Raw genomic sequence first — 19,994 nt, forward strand, 5'->3', positions numbered from 1 at the left:
GAGCTAACACACTGAGATAAAAAGGTAAATGCACAATTTAATATAGCAAGCACAATATTAGAGATTATTTGCCAACTCCTACAAGTCTGGCCCTGTTTTTCTTTTTTTCCATAATAGTAACTTTCTTTTTCCATAAGCTTGCCATATACTCCTCTTGATAGAGCTGGGTCTTGAAAAATGGTGGCAGTTCATCTGAAGGCCAGGAGAGAAGCAAGCAAGCTAGGCAGAGAAATAGCATTGGCCAGGGGTATGCAGTGTGGTAATTTCAGGAAACCGTACTGTCTAGTAGGTTAGAGTGAGGATGAGTGGGGGAAAGTGGTGCAAGAGAGAGGAAGCTAAGGAATTTGGACTTCTTGCAGGTCATGGAGTACCCAAGGATGCTTTTATCAGGATGGTACCATGATCAGATTTGCTTTTGAAAGTACATTGTGACAGCAGTGTGGAGGATAAATGAGAGATGGAATGAAGGGCAAGAGGGATGGAAAGCAAGACCAGTCAGGAGCTATTGATTCTAGATGAGAGATAATGAGGGCCTGCACTATAGAATTGGCAATGACAATGGCAAGGTGCCAGCAGGCTCCAGGGACATTAAAAAGTAGAACTGACAGAATTTAGTGACTGATTAGATGGGGGGGGGGGGGGTAAGCCAAGTGGAAAAGAAGAAGAAGTGATTTTAAACTTCTAGCTTAGAAAATTAGGTGGATACTGATGGCATTTAGAAATGACAGGCAGCGAGCAACTGCCTTTTTTTTTCACAGCTGCTGCCATGGACACTGTGCAAAGGAGCTTACTACTCCTAGCTCCCACTTGACAGACTCATGTACAACTCAATTCAACAGATCTCGGAGAGTATTTGGCATACCCAGCAGCTCAATGATGCAGTTACTTCTGCCTGTCTTTACTTGGATCTGTGAAAACCCTGGAAAATAATATCAATAAATTTCAATAATCCCTATCCACGAGGAGCTCACAACCTAGATGTCATAGACACACACACGGGAACTACAGTACAAAATGACCTGCACTATGTAATGGAGATACTGAATCAGAGTATGTTTCACAAAGGTCATCCTTGAACTGGACAGAAGCTGGCGAAGCAGACAAGGGGAGAAGGGCATTATAGCCAAAAGAATAGCAGACAAAAAAGCACTAAGAATTAGTATAATTTGGTATGACTGGAGGGAAGATGAAGCAAGATAGAGGCAAAAGCCAGATGATGAAAGGTCTAATGATCTAAACTAAGAATTATCAAAGATGATTAATCACTGAGCAATTTTAAGGAAGTGTTTCAAAGCTTCCAGTACTTATCCAGTATTAATGTAAAACAGGTTAGATAACAAACATCTCAGAATGTTGTGCAACTTTGCCTGGTTGATAGGTAAATGAATTACTTTATGTCCATTTTCCTCTAATCATTGCATTATAACTCAGTTATCATCACCTTAGCATCAATCTCCTTTATTAGACTGGAAGTTTTTTTGGAGGCAGGACTGTTATCTAAACCATCTTTATACCCCCAACCTACCTGGCCCAAAGAAGGCTCCTACTAGATAATGAATGACCTTTTTCCTGCCTTCCCTACCTTCTAGAGCCCAGTCACCTTCTATTACCTATAGCTATATGGAAAAGGCAATGAAGAGAAAGGAATAAGTTTGGCTCCAGATCAGAGCTCTGGTCCTATTCTAATATTTGCTATAGTGACGGAAAGCTGACACACCCTCCAAAGCACTTCATCTAAAAATAGCACCCATTCCCCTTGCCTCATTGTCATTACCCTCTATTTCCATAGTACGCCTTATTTTCCTTTGTGACAATCATCAGCATCTTGTACTTGAATATTCTCTGCCTTACTCACAGGTGCATTTACACCACCTAGAATAATGCCTAGCACAGGGAAGATGCTCAGAGCCTTGTGTTAAGTAGCTTGGTAAATTAATGATATTTGCTGGATAAATGAAGTTTTCCTCTGTAATCGACCATCATAATATAGTATTAAAAAAAAAAAAAGGCTGGGGATGTGACTCAGTGGCTAAGCACCCATGGGTTCAATCCTTCCTATCGAGAAAGAAAAAAAGAAAAAAAAAAAAAAAAAAAAAAAAAAGCTTGCAGTTGGGCGTGGATCACACACTTATAATCCCAGCAACTCAGGAAGCTAAAATAGGAGGAACACAAGTTCAAGGCCAGCCTCAGTAACTTAGTGAGAACTGTCATGAAAGGAAAAAAAAAAAAAAATTTTTTTTTTTTAAATGGGTAGGGATGTAGTTCAGTGGTAAAAAGCGCCCCTGGGTTCAATCCCTTGTACCAAGGGGGGAAAAAAACGCAAAATCAAGTAGAATTGGAATCAGAAGCCCTGGGGTCCAGCAGTCTTGCTATTAACCAACTTTTCAGCTTGAAAAAATCACTTGTTTCTGAGCTCAATTTTCTTATCTGTAATTTTACAGATCAGTATATTCATGGAACTTAATGGGGTCTCATAATATTTTATCAATGGAATGTTTGACTTTACTGCTGTATCATCAACAGTATGGACTTTTTTCTTCTTCTTCAGCACTGGGGATTGAACCTAGGGCCTTGTACATGTTAGGCAAGTGCTACCACTAAGCTACATCCCCAGCTCATGACTTGTCTGTAACAGGACTTGACACATGACCAGGATCTATAAATAAATGCCAAAAGAATGGAGAGCAAAGGAGGTTAAAATTTTCCTGTTACACAAACTGAACTTCAAATATTCATCCCCCAAAATTACTTTTAAACAGTCACTATAAGTGTCGTTTCATTTTACATAGCAGACATAGCAATTAGCAGAGTGTATGAGCAGCTAGAAATGGTGCCATTTAGTTTAGTTTTTGTTTGGGATAATGAATACAAAATGGTTTGACTAAATGAATGCTTCTCCTAGAGCAGTGCTGAATAAATGCTTGTGCAATTGTGATACTTCTGACCCAGGCAGAAGACATGTGCTTCCATCTACAGAACACCAACCTTTGAATGACCCCTCAACACAATGAAGAATTTAAGGGTTGGGGAGCTTAGGGGCATAAGCCAAACCTCCACCCCTTAGATTCAGCTAACATATGACAAGAATACCCAAGCACAAAAAATGTCAAGCCTGAACCAGTCATTCAAACCAGGAACCTGCCTGGAAATCTTTACATGTAAGTACTATCTTTTTTAAGGAATCAGATCAAAATTAGAAAGAATTGGAGCTAGGGATATAGCTCAGTGGTAGGGTGCCTGCCTGTCAAGTCCAAGTACCTGGGTTCAATCCCCAGCATTGCAAAAAAATACAAAATAAAGTTTATAGTAACCAGTAATGTAGTTAAGACAATTATTTTGCATAAATTCAAGTTCTTCCTATATCCATTAGATTGGGGAGCAGGGTAATAAGAACAAAAATAATTATGTAGGAAATAAGATAAACTGCTATGTAAGTTTAAGGTACTAGGATTAATAAGGAATCCAAAAGGATTGCAAATGGTGGGGAGAGGAAGGAAAGGTGGGGAAGGGAGTGGAGAGTGAGATTACCATAATTACGTTTTTTAAAAAATATTTTTATTAGTTGTTGATGGACCTTTATTTACTTATTTATATGCAGTGCTGAGAATCAAACCCAGTGCCTCACACATGCTAAGCAAGTGCTCTACCACTGAGTTACACCCCCAGTCCCATAATTATTGTTTTTATGTATATAATCAAATATGCCACAATGAAACCCCCAACCCAATCTGATACAATTAACATGCACTAATTTAAATAATAATTTTCTTTAAAAAAAAAAAAAAAGATTGCAAGTGAAAAGCCAAAAAGAGATTTTACAAAACTGGAAAGCAAAAATAAATGAAAAAGCTAAATCCCCCAAAAGATCAAATTAAATCACTTCTCAAATTAATTTGCTTTACAGCACAAAAAATGTAAAATACCCTCTGCCTCTCTTAAGAAACACCTGCACTTCTTTTATAAAGGATTTCTGGCAGGAAGAATCTGGAGTTGAAGATCCAAACAAAAATTTGTGGGCTTCTAAGAATATCCTAAGAGAATGATTTAAAACATGAAAAATGTTTGAAGTTCTTTTTAGAATATTAAAAATTGGATGTGATCTCAAAGATCTAACAGTAAAAGAATGACATATTTATGATGGATGTGACCGTATTAAGCAATTTTTAAAATATTTTTTAAAAGTTGCTAGACCTTTAATTCAATTATTTATATGTGATGCTAAGCATCGAACCCAGTGCCTCACACATGCTAGGCAAGTGCTCTATCACTGATCACAACCCCCAGCCCCATTATTTAGCAATTTCAAGGCTAAATATGAAAAGGCACAAAAAAGAATGTTAAAGCAAATAATACTAATAATAATGTGAATACAACTATTAAAAAATAGCCAGGGAGCAGGACATGGTGGCACATGCCATAATCTCAGCAACCTGGCTGAGGCACGAGGATCAAAAGTTCAAAGCCAGCCTCAGCAACTTAGCAAGACCCTGTCTCAAAATAAAACAGACTGCGGATGTGGCTCAATGGTTAAGCACCCCTGGAACCACAAAAAAAAAAAAAGGAAGAAAAAACAGCCAGGGACAAATAAAGACAATTGAGACAGGGAATGCTATTTCTATTTCCTACTTCTTTCCTTCCAATTCTATCAAAAAATTTTAATTGTTATTAAAAAAATAATTTAAAAATTATTAGTATAAAATAATAATTTCAATAGGCAAGAAAGCCATATTTGGGAGGCCACTGGTTAAAGTCATATACAAAGAGCCCTCAAAATAAGACCTAACAATTGTTATGGGACTAGATGTTATAGGAAAGTCACTGTCAATGACTGCTGTTTTCATCCACACAGCAGTCCATGAACACCTATTCTTTCCTTTCTAATGCCAGGTCCCAAAAGATATGCACCAAAGAAATGTTGACAGTAATAGAATTCTTAATTATGACCAGTCCATAGACATTTTATTCTCAAAGATTTCTTAATGCATGAATTGACATAAAAATACTACTTTTCTGGAGCTTGTTTGTTCATAGGGTTTTGTTTTTTATTTTTGATTGTAAAAAACAATTTGTTAAATTACTGATCTTTTAAAACCACAATCACTAAATCATGCTCATATTGAGAATGTTAGGAAGCCCAAAACCTAGATGGGCTATTTTTTTTTTTTTTTTAGGATGCTTGTTCAAACAATTCAGAAAGCATTTTCCCCTGGAAATACAGTGATAAGAGAGACATCTCTGCCCTTCAAAGCCTTGTTTTCCTGATTTTCCTGGTCTAGTAGGATATTCCTTGGGACACTGCTTACTATCCAGGAGTCTCCCTCAAAGTTCTCCATTTCCATTATGGACCCTTCATAAGTGGGGTATTTACGAGCTGGGGGAATGCCTTACTAACTTTTTTTTTTTTTTTTTTACAATATAGCCAACACTTGTTTAACCTAAAATGAGCGAAAAATCTTTTTAGCAATCAAAAAGTTGAAATTAGTTAAAGGGATAGAAGTATACTAAAATGTCCTAATAGTTTGTGTGTTTAAGGACCGCAAACATCAAAAGCAAAAAGGTATTTTTTAAAAATGTGATCACTCAAGTCTAAAGATGGGTGAATTTAAATTTAATCCTTTTTGTATAAAACCAAACAGTAATCTAACACTTCTAGATATAAAACAAGTTATAACTAAATTATAAAACAAATACATGAAACATGATTACAAAATGTGTTGTTACTTATCTTCTAAACCCCAACATTTAACATAAAATTTAAAAATTTTCCTAACTAAGCATGGTAGTATTATTTAATGCCTTATGTCTTTAAAAAAAAAAAAAAAAAAGCTGCACTTTTGGAATACTTTGTGAATTTTCACAGCAGTCAGAAAAGCTTCAAAAAGAAAAGTTGGGGGTTGAATATAAGACACAGCTTAAGACAGTGGCATAGTACACTTGGAACAAATACTGGCTTAGACCTGTCTCTTAACTATATTCCTCTATTTTTCTACAAGAACTTTAAGCATTGGATAGTTTCATTTCCTTTCTATTTTCAAACAAATAACCTTTAACTCCCATTGTGTTCCAAGTAAATGAGTCCTAAGATTTTCTATAGGGTGGACCTCAATTCCTGAGTTCTCTTTATATATAAGGCAATACTGGTTTTAATTTCTGTTGGAACAATGGAACTTTCACTAGAGTGCTTAGAATGTTCAAAAAAAAAAAAATTTCCAAAGCTCTTTTCTGGTCCATACATAAGTCAGAATGTAACATGAGTGGCAGAAGATGTAGAACACATATTAGTCATATTTGATTCTCTCTCTCAAGGTTTCCTCCTTGTAATGGGAAATAATCTGAATCAGGATGGAACAGTTGATAAGAAGGAAGAACAAACCAGCTAACCAAATAAACAGAAAGGTATTCTTTCCTTGAAACTCAAGAACATAGGCTGGAGCCAGCCATAAGGCTTGCCCTATAAACCATAACATTAGGAGGACGACAGCTCTTTTCCAGGGTATCCTCACAAGTGGCATCACAAGGGGCAGAAGGCAGAGATACCAAAGAAAGTACTGGGAGGTGCAGACTTTGTTAAAAGTCACAAAAATGGACGTATGAAGAAAACAACAAAAGGCAAGGTCTCTGTAATAGGCGAAAGACACTGCTGAAAGCAAGATGAACTGTGGCAAGAATGCGGCAATTCCCAAAGAAAAACTCCACTTGCTCTCTGCCGTCAAATACAGCATGTAGAAGTATGGAGAAAAGTTATGACGGATATCTCGCCTAGTCAGGTGATAAAGGTAGGTGTGCTCCAAAAATTCCCAACCATATTTATAGTAAAAACCAAAGCTCAGCGAAAAAAATGTGAGTCCAGCAACTGCTACAAACAGCAACACTGTCCGATTACACAGCCTCTTCAAGAATTCGTACAAACGAGCCTGGAAAGAATACCGGGATTCACGAAGGCCTTCATCATTGTTGCGTTCTGGCAGTAAGTGGAGAGCTATGGGGAGGATATAGGTCACTGGATACATCTTCATATGCACCGCGAAACCATAGACTACAGCGGCACATGCGATGAGTCGTCTCTCTATTAAATACAGAGCCATAAGCACCAGGGAGGCGACAATGGAGTCCGCATTGCCTCGGCTGGATACTGCCATAGGCAGGGGGTTAAGAAGCCAAAAGACACAGTAGCCACACGCCTGCCGGCGCCCCAGCCCCTTCAGAAGCAGCAGACGGTATAAGAGGAAAGCGGTGAGGAGGTCACAGCTGATAAAGAGAAACTTTCCAAAGAGTTCGCTGAGATAGATGTTGGGAGTGAGGAGCCAACCCAGCAACGGGGTGTAACGATAGGTCGCCCTCAGATAAGGGGAGCGCCCTTCGGTGACGAAACGCGCGGCATCGGTGAACACGTGGTAGTCTATGTCTGTATACCTCACGAGCAAGGTCCGGTCCTGAAAGACCCCATAGAAAACCAGGGCGACTCGGGCGAGGAAGGCCACGCCAAACACTCCGGCTGGGGGCACCCTCAGGTTCAGGAACCACTCTCCCCAGGGCTTAGTGGAGCCCATGATCTTCCTGAGACAGCAGCTCAGCCCGCGGCTCCAAACTGCGTTCGTATCTCCAAACCTCACTTAGGTTCCTCGGCTAAGGTGGCCGGCGCATCTCCTACGAGCTAGGGCGCCAACAGAAACAACTGCGGGATACTTCCGGCTCGAAGCTCCGCCTCCACACTATTTCCGGTCTCCAGCCCGACTCGTGGTTCTCCTTGTACCTAGCCTTCATCTGGATTGGCTGTCTTGCTTCCGCTTTTTCCTCCGGCTGAGGCGGGGTTTCCGGTTCTAGGGTACAGCAACATCCGCTTGCCGGGAAGGCTGTACTGGCCGGACCGGAGTTTTCTTTGTGACTGCTCTTCGTTCGCTCCCAATTCCAGTCAGCAGAAGTGGACCCCTGACGCCAAGCGAGCCTCAAGCTTCATCCTTCAGGCCTGGCGGGAGACCTGAGAGTAAGAATGTAGGAATGAAAGGAAAATAAACCTAAGATAGATGCTTTACCTCACCAACTCTCCGGTATTCACTAGGGGTCAGTGGGCCCATGGAGCAGGCTAGGTTGAGTTGAATGAAACCAGAGTGTGTATGACCCATACAGTATTGGGGAATACTTAATACTTTTAAATTGTTAGCTGTTTATCTGAAGTTCAGATTTCAGTAGGCAGTCATATTTCATCAGGCAACCCTAGGAAGGGAGACAGGGAAGCCTCCCAGACTTCCTAAACTGTCAGACCTTCGTACCTCCGTACCTTTGTGTTTGCTATTCCTTCTACCAAGGTTGCCGTCCCCTTCCCAGTCCCTGTGGCAAACACCTTCCCAGACCTTTATGTTCATGTCAATTACCAACTCCTAGAGCGATATTCTAGCTCTCAGTCGACTTCCTCATAACGTAGAATGATTTAGATACCAATCCTCTCAGTCCTTCTTCGTGTGAGGGTAGAAGGACTGGGGCAGGGGGTAACTAAGCACCAAAAATTATTCACACAGAAGACACTGTACTAACATAAAAATCCTGCCCAGTACCTGTCATTCCAGTGCTCCAAAACTTCCTGGTCGTTCCATTGTTACAGTATTTGTCTTGTCACGTAGTAAGCCTGTTTTTTTCTTGTTTCCTTTTCCTACTTTTCTGTTAGAACTCTAAATTCTTTGAGAACAAAAATTATATGATTTTTTTCTGTACCTCAGCATCTAACACAGTACCTGACATAAATTAGTCATTCAATAACAGTTAATTGATTTAGATGTTCTTCCTTCTAGAGTGGCATCCCTGGAGTGCTCTCAGCTCTTTTCCCTTTCAAATATCCTTTACCTTTGTCAATGTCTGCCCTTCACCCACCCCACTCAAACCTGATTTCCACGAATTACTCACCAAGGACTCCAACCCTTTCCCTTCTGCAGTCACTTATTACACTATTATAGTCTGCATTGCAGAATTTGATACTTTGAGATTGTATTTATAACCCTTTTAGTGAGATCATAGGATTCTTTGGAGTAGAAATTGTATCTTATCCTTAATTTATTTTTAGTGTCTTATAATTCATTGCAGTCTTAGACACATGGTAAATGTTTAGTAAAGTCCAGTCTGATATGGTGGTGTGCACCAGCTACTTGGGGGGCTGAGGCAGGGTGATCACAAGTTTGGGCCAGCTTGGGCAACTCAGGCAGATCGTGTGTCAAAATAAAATAAAGGCTATGGATGTAGCTTAGTAGTAGAGTGTTTACCTAGCGGTGTGAAGCCCTGAGTTCAATCCCCAGTTACCCCCCCCCACACACACACAGTTAATAAATTCCTACTGAACTTGATTTTACAGATAGAGCCTGCTTCCTAGAGGAGTCTGTTAGTCTAACATAAAGAAAGGAGGTGAGTCTGTCCTTTCTGAACATGGAGCTATCAGGACTACTTATCCATTTGAGAGTTCACATTTATTCTTTAAATGAACCACGCTAATCTTTTACATTCTGTGTTCACATTCTGATATCTCTATGGCCTTTAATGTGCCTTGGTATAATTATATACCTTAGATCAACAATTACTTGTATGCATTTTTCTTGCAGTATGTTAGTCATATATTCAGTGGCAGCACATCATCATTTAAATAATTACAATTATGATGATGATTTGTAATAGCTGGATTTTTTGACGGCTTTTTTGCGATTTACCAGGCGTTGCATACATACTTTTCATGTAATGTAGGTACTCCTACCTTTGCAAATGAGGAAAATAAGGGCTTATGAAGGATAATTTTGTAAGTCATACAGTCCCCTAGTAGTAGAGCTGGAACTCCAACCAGTTCTGTCTGACTCAAAGTATCTTTATCATATGTGACTGACTTGTCAATAAAATGTTGATTACAAATCCTGATTTCCTTCTATTTCCTCTCATTGAACTCTTATTTGAATTATCCTGATATTCTCTGTCACTGTGACTCTATCTTTGATTTATCCTTTTCCTCTACGAATTATAGATAAGTAAGACTGAGTCCCAGAGGTAAAGAATATGAGAGGATTAACTAACTAAATTAGGGGTCTTCTGATTGGGTTGGCTTAGGTAGTTTGACAGTCTGAGGATTAACTAACTAAATTAGGGGTCTTCTGACTGGGTTGCCTTAGGTAGTTTGACAGAAAGCCTTCAGCCAGTCTTTCCCTATGTCGCTGACATAGTAGAAGAGGTAAGAGGTGCCAAATTTGGGCAGATACAGAAACATACAACTAATCAAAAGAAAGCATGTCACTGAAGTCAAAGGCATGAGATATAGATAGTAGCTGTGCAAATGTAAAAGGGAAGGAGTCCTCTAAAACAAATTAGACAAAGGGGTCCTACTTTAGTTACTATTTCTAAGTGGGATCAATGAGTCAAAGGACCCCATATTGAGTTTTTTGTTTTGGGCTTAGGGATTCTGTCTTATCATATCTCCATGACAAAGCAACTCATTTTTTCAAATACTCAATTATTCATTACCTCTTTGTCTAGTTATAATCCTTAATCCTTTTTAGTCCCCCTTCATTATCTGTCCCTAGATTTCCATACTTTTAGAGCCCATGACAAAGCATGCTTGTATAGCTGTTCTTAGCATCATTAAATAAGGATATTGACCTTGTACCCCTATGCTGCCTATGCTCTCATTAGTTTTCTGTGCTCTAAGAGGGTCACCTCTATGGGCAGCATCTCTCAGGCTTCCCTCAAATAGACCAGTGGGAAGCACTAGATCTTTGATGGTGTCCGAGTTTCTCTACCTAAGGCCAGGGTTCTGGTTGGAACTATAGCCCTCTCCCTAGGGTTCAACTCTCACCAGGTTCCAATAACCGTCCTTTCAAGTTTAGGCCTATAAAAGCTTTCTGCTTTGCAAGACATTTTGTGCTTCACAGTCTTTTGCTGATTTACTAAACCTGCCTATACCATATAAATAATCCCTTCATTAAAACATGTCCAATTAGCTCTTCAAATGTTTCATCAGTTTCCTGCTAGAACTCCAATCACCTTTTTGTTACATCTTGTCTTGCAATTTTTAAAAATTATATTCCTAATTCTTTTCAGGTCTATCATCCTATGCCTTAGTCCAGACCTTCAACAACTCAATATGTGTCAAATACCTACACTAGAACAGGATCTGTGGCAATCATCTTTCCCTCAAGTTTTTAAAAGTCCCAACTGGTTTAATGTCTTCTATCTCAATTTTACTGCCAGATGGACATTCATAAAAGTATTTCACTTAGATTCTTTTCTTCCTCAGGCTTCTTCAGTGGCTCCCAACTGTCCAGTGGAAAAATAATAAATGCTTCCACCTGACATTTAATCCCTCCATTAAAAGGCTTATCTTACTTTTCAACTTATTCACCTTAAAGCCCTCTGTTCTGGGCTTACTACGTATCTCCTAAATATGCCTGGTGCTTGCCTCCTAAGATACTTTTACTGTGCTGTACTCTCTGATAAGAATCCTATTTCAGTTCACTTACCTGAACACAGTTGATCTTTCAGTGCCAAACTCAAGTCTCTGCTCCTCTGTAAACTCTTCTAAGACCTTAACCAGTAGAAACAGGCTCTCTGTCCACCAAACACTGTATTGTCTTTTCTATTTTTTAACAGTTGATGATGCCATGCTTTTATGATTATTTAACAAGACATAACCAACTCCACTGAGTAGTAGCTATGTGAATTTTAGACAAGTTCTTTGTCCTCTTTTCTTTCCTTCCTTCTTGCTATATTTATTGAGCATCTTTCATGCCAGGCACTGTGCAAGGTTTGATCTATACTGGTGACCCAAACACTTGACAGTAATCCCAGCCATGTTTCATTTAAAGTCTAGCAAACAAGATAGACATCAGTCAAATTCACAAGAGATGTAAGATGGCAGCTGTCATTAGTACTGGAACTTTTTGTGGGGTTCATTTGATATAAGATGGACATAACCAGAGTGAAGAAGTCCAGAAATTGGCAGGAAGTATGGGGAGTTCCAGAGAGGAAAAAGCAGGTGGAAAGCCCTAAGCCTGCACATCTCCTATTTGATTTTTCTTTTTCTTTTCTTCTTCTTCTTATTTATTTATTTATTTATTTTTGTACTAGGGATTGAACCCAGTGATGTTTAACCACTGAACCACCTCCCCACCCTTTTTTATATTTTATTTAGAGACAGTATATCACTAAGTTGCATAGGGCCTCACTAAATTGCTGAGGCTGGCTTTGAACTCACAATCCTCCTGCCTCAGCCTCTCAAACCATTGGGATTACAGGTATGCACCACCATGACCTGCCCTCTACACATCTCTTGATGGCATGAATCATGTTTTATATTTCTTTATTAGTCAAATGGTACCATCCACATATTAGGAACTCTGTATTTGCTGACTTTTCTTGAATCTTATGTCAAATGTGTCCTAACCAGACCTCTTAGATTTCTTTTTGTACTTCAAAACTTGTTAGCTTTATTAAACTTTATTTTGTTCACGCAGCTTCTTTACATGTTAAGTAGCATTGGCAAACACATTTACAGAATTATTCTCACCGTAGATAGTCTTATAAATATGCTCCAAATATTTTAGCCATTTATTTAACAAGTGTCTAATACTAATATTAAACAAATAAATGACCATAATACATATTGGCATGCTTTATCTTTTCTTTCATTCCTTTTTTTTTTTTTTTTTTTTTTTTTTTAAGAAAGAGGTCTGTTTATCTCTTAGTATTAAAAGCTAAATAGGGAACTGGGGTTGTAGCTCAGTGGTAGAGTGCTTGCCTAGCATGCATGAGGCACTGGGTTCAATTCTCAGCACCACATACAAATAAATTTCAAAAATAAAATAAAGGTCCATCAACAACTAAAAAAAAAAATTTAAAAAAAAAGCTAGATAGGAAGATCAGGAAGCCTATCTATTTGGCCTCTGGTGCGGACCCCCGGTGTGTAACATCTTGACAAAAAAGCAGAAAGGGAAATCAGAACTCTTAGATTGATATTACTTCTTGCCTAGAGTCTGACCCTATGAATGTTTTCTACAGAAATCTTATTCTTTGTAGATGTTGTTAATTGTGTGTCTGGCATTAGCATATGCTACTTTTATTGACCTTATTAGTTATATTTGTTTTATGTTACTTCTTATTTTGTTTCTCTTTACTCAAGTTTGTAGGAACTACAGACTTTTAGGAACTATGTATTTCATATATCTTATACATTTCATAGGTCTTATGACTCATCCCTGGTGTTTTCTAAATGCTGTAGATTTGTTAAGTCTAATAAGATCTAATTTGTCCCTTCTTTTCTCACCACTATCTCTCCAAAAGGTATGAGAGTCAGTGACTATAGGATCTGTTGCTTCTCATCTGAGAGAATTCAGGACTGGATAATTACAACCAGGCCTTTTTCAAGCTAGTGATAGGTAAGGGTAGAAGAGAAGTCCATTTCTTTGAGATTTGGGAAGAAATGCCTGATGATTAAGGAATTGGCTTATAGAGCCTTGAGGGTATATAAGGAAAACCAGTCAACAGTCTACACGGTAACACGGAAGGAAGATTGGTCTCGTGGTCACTGGCCTTAAATGGATACAGAGCAACTTGACTTCCTGGTTTAAGCTGAGCCAATAGTCAGATCCCTGGGTCTTAATAATTTTTTAAAACTCTTATCCTTTATGCTCTTTTGTTTGTATGTTTTGAACCCAGAGCCTCACACATTCTACCACTGAGCTACACCCTCAGCTATATCTCCTCTTTTAAAACCAAATTTAAAAGGTATTTGCTAAAGGATCCTAAAGTTAATAAGGAGAGGTGTATACCAGAGTGGAAGGAATTATATCATTAACAAAAAACAAGAGAGAAATGCAACAGAAGAGGCCTGGCTACACGGTCAGAAATTCTAGCACATCCAATTCATCTCTCTTCTTCCATATGTGAATTCAGGCCTTAATAATAGTATAGGTTTAAATTTCTAAAAGAAGCTAGAGTTAAAATCAAAGATTCATCCATTTTATTTAGTAGCTTGTTTTGAACAGTCATAAACAGAAATCTCCATCTTTTTTCCCTTTGTAAATTCAAGCCAGCTTAGGTCTTTAACACAGTAAATGGGAAAAACCATCCCTAGATACTTTTCCTTTGGTAGCGTTGGCCATGGACAGAGTGTGGAGGCCCAGCTAACTACAGCATAGGTAGTGTATTATTTTTCAAATAAACTAGGTTACCTAGCAGGGATAAAGGACCAAGGTGGCAGCCTTGGAGAGGGTACAGTGTCCCTGGTTTGTGCCAATAGTATGATTGGCTTGCTTCCTCTGCTCAGACCTCATAGGGAAATCCCTGTACAGTCTTATTAGCTAACCAGAGTTCAGGGGCTGGGGTGGGTAAAGAGGTGAAGCACAGTGTAGAGATTTCAGAAACTCATGGAACTGCACCATCCCCTAGGGCAAGTTGATAGCCCCACCTCCCCAGTTTCATACAGAAACATCAAAGCCAAAATATCCCTATCCATGCTAATACCAGGACTAGGATGCTTCTGGCATGAATGACACTCACTTTAGGCTATTTGCAGCCATATAGAGGGCTGGGTCTCTGTTTTGAGAGTATCTTGGGCCCATTAACTCTTTAGTCCCTCCCAGACACCAGGGTTTTCAACTTCTCAGCTTAATTCTAGGGACTGGAACTGCAGCTCCTCCCATCCCTGTGCAAGAAGGGAAAATAAAGCCTACTTTGAGAGAGGAAAATGAAAGGGAAGCATGTGTGCATTTATTTATTTATTTATTTGTTTATTTTATTTATTTTAAAAGGTGCTACAATAGGAGGATGCTGCTGGGATTCGGGCACAGTTGAAGTAGTAGATTTTCCTAGATTTCCATGGATAGAGTATTTCCTCCCACCCATTTCCTCCAAGCTCCTCTCTTCCTGATCCTCTCAGTAGCAGAGGTTCATCAAAACCATTAACAGATGCCTCTTTATTTCTGAAAAGGAGCTTCCATCCCTCTCTTTCCCAGCACAAAACCTGAAATCCATCAACCATCTCATTTCCATGTTGAAACCAGGATCACTATAAGTCTGAAAATTTGGTGTCATACTCCACAACCAAGGCAAAAATATCTGCCCCCTTTTTTAAGGTCTCTGAATACTTCCTTTCTGTACATTCAGTATATTTGGGCCTATATACATCTTTATACATATCTCTCTTTATATATTACCTCTTTTTTCTCCTTAGATAAACCTTTCTTATGTATCATATCCTAATTCCCCAAGTCTCTACCCATCCCTTGTTTGCCAGCCCAAGTAAGTCTCAAGGGTTTCATTGATTTCACTAAGTTCTTCAGCCCCATTCTTTCTCATCTTCATACCCTGGGTATCCTTTCCCATCAGTTACTTTACCCACCTTCGAAATCTCCCCCTTCACATTTGTGCCTACTACTCTGCTGACATTCCAAGTCTATGACTGTTGTAGAGGGGGCCCATTTCTCTCCAGACCCAGCTACTTCCAAATCTTTTCCTAAACCCTTGAAAGAGGATTCCAGAACAGAAAAGACAGACTGAAGTCTAAAGAACCATTTAGGATTGAGGGTGGGAGAAACTGTTCCTTGGGGAAGAAGGAGCTTATTGGAGAAGATGCCAGATTGCATTAATTGGACAGTATGATTTAAAGTGCAACTCAAAGCAAAGCCTGGGATAGCAGAGGAGGTTCAAAAGGGATTAAATCAGAAAATGTTCTCAGTACCTTGTTATTCAGGAATCTGAGAGCCAGGGTGGGGCTTAGAATAGGCAGCAGGGGAACAGGAAGAGAATACTTCCTTCAGGAGGGAAGCAGCAAAACGCAGAAGAAACCAGATGGGGAACAAATTGATAACACACACACATACACACTGCAGTACATTTTGTCCTTACATGTTGAAAGAAATCGAATAATGTTGAATAATGTTGAGAGCACAGAAGTTGACTCCTTGCCTTCTGTTCTTTGCTTCAGATTTTCAAGTTTTTCTAGTTCTTATTTTTATGAGAGCTGGACAGTAATGGTGGGGTTTACAGTAAGTGGAGTCTGAAGGGTCTTCATTTTCAAGATAAAGTTAGTTGAGTTCAAGGAGGGATTCATATGAGAGGAATACGCCAGTTGAAATAGGTCCAGCCTTAAAACTGAGTGAGATTTTCTGCAAGGTTCTGCACAGAGATGCACATATACACTCTGTTTAAGTGTGTAGCTTGTAACAGTTGGTCAAGTTCACCTTGAATAAACTGCCACTTGATTCATACAGGGATTCTATACCAAACAACTTTGAAAGGGTTCCTTCATATGTAAATGAGACCAGAAATCACTCATAAGATTTGGGATATTACAGAAAGTTCTGGTGTCTATATGTCCTTCTAGGACCCCTACCATACTTGCCACCAGGAAATAAGGAATGGCCTGAATCATCTCTTAAAGTGGCTTTTTAACTTGCCTGAAACTAGTTGCATGGCAGAAGAGAGTAGAATTGATACTGATTTTCATGATTTTTATACCAAGTCTCAGTAGGAGATCATGGTTATAATTTCCTCCCCTCCCAGCATTGCCTGGTGAAATAACTGGCACTTTTCAGAAAGACACCAGGAGGTAAAACAAAATAGTAGTTGCCAGCCAGAGTTCTGCTTCTGCACAAACCTTAACAAAGCATCACCAATTCCTAGAGGCTCTGTACAGCAGTGTGGAAATCCAAGAAGTTGCCCATCCCATGTGGTTGGTTTAACTTTCCTGAGGAGTCTGTGCCCTGTGGATCTAGTTTTAGTTGAACATCTGTGTTAAAAGAGGGAAGCCCTCACTTTTCTCTTTCTTTCACTAAAGGCTTGGGGTTAAGGGAAGAGGGGTCTGGGCTGAACAGGAAAGGAAGAAGAGAAGCCAGGTACAGTGCAATCTGCAGTATCATTTTCAGGCCTTTTCATGGGGTTTGGTTACTGAACTTATTCAAGGGAACATATTGGCTAGGATCCTCCCATTCACAGAATACAGGGAAACAAATTTTCCCAGGGCTACCTGGAGGATAGGTTCAGAGTTTTAGACAAGAGCTCCAGCACTGAAGATTTAGAATCCAGGATGGGTGCAGGTATGGGGGTCATGACTGTATATATATATGTTTCTTGAGTTACTTCTGATTCTCTGGGAACAGAAACTGAGAGAACTGGTTATCCTGAGAGTGTCCACTTGAGAACTAGAAAGGAGGAAATGGTAGTGACCAAGGGCCCAGGTTATGACCCAAAGTTACCAACAAAAATTAAATACACCATGACAAACTAGTTGCTTTCAATAGGGGTTGGTAGAATCCCCAGGATACACTGATTTCAGATTCCTGTATTTCTGAGAGCACAGACTACAAAGTGACCATTAGAGATATTCTTTCCTTAAGGAACTGGCTAGACAGAAACAGATGGAGAGGGCTCCAACCTCAAGTCACCAAACACTTGTGGTGGCAGAAGATAGAGTCTATCCATCCAACCACATGATCCTTCTAATGTAAGTCTCCAAGCATGGCTGAGGCCTTTTAAGCCAATTCAACCTAATCTTCCCTTTCCTTCACCATCCTGGTGTAAGGGAGTTGTGTGCATTGGGGTAGAAGCAGGGGGAAGTGAAGGGGGACAAAGGGAGGAAAACTTGAACTCCAGTTGGCCCAGACTTCCAACAGGCCTCTGTGTTGAGGAAGGGAGAGTGGAGGATGGATGCTTCTGGAACTCTCCAGTGACCCTAGGTAGTATCCCTTGCCCAGGGCATCAAAAGAGGAAAAGAGACCAGAGGGCTGGGGAGGTGGGAACAGACCATCAGACGTTGCTGATGCGCACACTTAGGGCACTGCCCTCCTTCTCAGCTTGCTCCCTTAATGACTCCTCCAACTTGAGCTTTTCAGGGTCTCCATAGCGTACAGTGCTGTCACGGAGGCCACTAGGAGGGGCCACTTTCACAACCTGGTCAAAAAGGCTGAAGTCAGCTATATATTTGCCACTGGCTGACAGTGAGATGGCAGGTGTGAACTCATAACCCCAAAGAATCTCCTCAGGCAGGTAGGAAGTGCGCACCTGGCAGGTGGCACTTGTGGATTCCACTGTACCACTTAGGATCAGCACCAGCTCAAAGTCACCTTCACCACTACGAAGGGGGAGATCTTTCAAGGGACTGGTCTCATCTACCACATGGTAGAAGGTAAGGGGCAGAATGAGGAAGGGGCTGTCGGAGGCTGTGTCTACTTGGAAAGCCACGTTGACCTGATTGAGCCGAATGTTCTCGCCCTCCTTGGTTTGATGGGTCTGAAGCAGTTTTCCTGTCACCTGGCAGCCAATGAGGAGGCTCTTACGCATATTGGCAACCCGGATCATAAGGCAGGGCTTCCCATTGTGGGAGGCTACGACTGCGTGCTGGCTGAAACGAATGGTCTCGGCGCGCTTCTTAGGTCGGGCAATCTTTGCCAGGAAAGTACCTGTGATGAAGATTTCCAAGATGGTGGTGAGCACCAGTTGGGCAATAAGAAGCACAATGGCCAGCGGGCACTCCTCACTGATGTAGCGGAACCCATAGCCAATCGTGGTCTGGGACTCAAGGGAGAAGAGGAAGGCTCCAGTGAGTGTGTGTACCTGTACCACACAAGGGGTGTGGTTGGCAGGGGGACCCAGTTCCAGTAGGTCCCCATGGGCCACAGCCACCAGATACCATACAACACCAAAGAGGAACCAGGTGCCTGCAAAGGTTGCAGAGAAGAGCAGGAGCTTGTAGCGCCACTGCATGTCGATGAAGGTTGTCCATAAGTCCTTGAGGTAGAGGAAGCGCTTGTCAGCAATGTGTTCCATTCTCACATTGCTGCGGCCATCTTTTGTGAGGACTCTCCGCCGTCGTATAGGTGGGCCCACCAGGGGCCGGCTTTCTGTTTGAGTGGTCTGGCTGTAATACACCTTGGCAACTGATGTCATCTAGAGGGGACAAGACAGTAGAAAGGTTATCGTTGAAATCCAGTCAACTGGTAGACACCACCTAATGAGAAAGAGGCATTGACATTCATTTTGGCCCCACTTACTTGTTCTTTTATTAGCAAATATTTATTAAGCACTTGGTGTATAGCAGCCATTGTGCAAGGTGCTAATGACTCAAAGGTGTGAAAGGCATCTAAAAACTTGAAGCCTAAAGAGGAAGTTACAAGTTCAATAAGCAAATAATTGCAACAATCTAATACTTGTAATTTTTAAATGAGGAGAGGCGAAGAATAAAGAGTAATAAGTTCATGATTCCTTGAAAGTGGGAAAAATGAAGGCTCTACTTATCTCAATGCACCACAAAACCAGTTTTGTGCAATCTAATTTTGAAATAGGATCCCTCCCTATCCTCACAAATATCTATCATAAGGCATGAAAGACTGGCCCATTGAAATCCTTCCAGGCCAATCCTGATAACATACACATATACCCTTAGTTTTTCCTTTCTCTCTCCTAGTTCCAAGTTAATAACTATTTGTGATTCTAAGATACTTATCTGAATGAGGAAATAGCAGAAACTGCCTATTCTTCTACCCTCCAGGATGTTCTCCAAGTACCCAGTCCATTTCATTTATTATCATCATATATTTGCATCATCTGGGGAAATTAGGTCTGGGTTAGGGTCTCAGTTGTTAGAAAGAGCACAGACAGGACTTGAGCAACAAGAAATAAGCAGTGAAGAGGGACAACATACCGAAGCTTCTTGGTAGCCTTGGAACATTTCCCCAAGGATAGGCAGGAAGGCCAGAATGTAAGTAGCAAAATTGTGTTGACAGTGAAGCAGGAGAATTACAAGCGTATATTAGTTAGTGGCTATGTCTGCACAGGCTCAGATTCAGGATTGCTTTTTCCCTGATAGTAGAAAGTGGAACAAAGATCTGAAATAGGAGACAGTTCACTTAATACAAGGTGCCTGGCATCCTTGCCCAAAGAGTAACTTGTACTTTTCCAGCTGAGAAAAATTCACTTGAGCCCTTGAACTCTGGAGTTGATGAACCAGATCTTCTTGGAAGGAATAGAGTGATCTC

At 40.4% G+C, this 19,994-nt stretch overlaps 2 protein-coding genes across 2 annotated transcripts in view; both read right to left on the minus strand.

Moving 5' to 3' along the window:
• Positions 1-4,930: 4,930 nt before the first annotated feature.
• On the minus strand, positions 4,931-7,732 carry PIGM (phosphatidylinositol glycan anchor biosynthesis class M). Its single transcript, XM_079109671.1, has one exon. It carries the CDS (start codon positions 7,548-7,550, stop codon positions 6,279-6,281), a length of 1,272 nt encoding a protein of 423 aa, XP_078965797.1. The 5' UTR covers positions 7,551-7,732; the 3' UTR covers positions 4,931-6,278.
• Positions 7,733-12,152: 4,420 nt separating this feature from the next.
• KCNJ10 (potassium inwardly rectifying channel subfamily J member 10) overlaps positions 12,153-19,994 on the minus strand; it is a 34,106-nt gene continuing 26,264 nt past the window's right edge. Inside the window, exon 2 of the mRNA XM_079109748.1 lies at positions 12,153-18,906. Within this exon, the coding sequence (XP_078965874.1) occupies positions 17,767-18,906 (1,140 nt within the window). The 3' untranslated portion in view covers positions 12,153-17,766. The remainder of the gene's footprint in view (positions 18,907-19,994) is intronic.

The sequence above is a fragment of the Sciurus vulgaris genome (assembly GCF_902686455.1).
Source record: "Sciurus vulgaris genome assembly, chromosome: 1".
Lineage (NCBI taxonomy): Eukaryota > Metazoa > Chordata > Mammalia > Rodentia > Sciuridae > Sciurus > Sciurus vulgaris.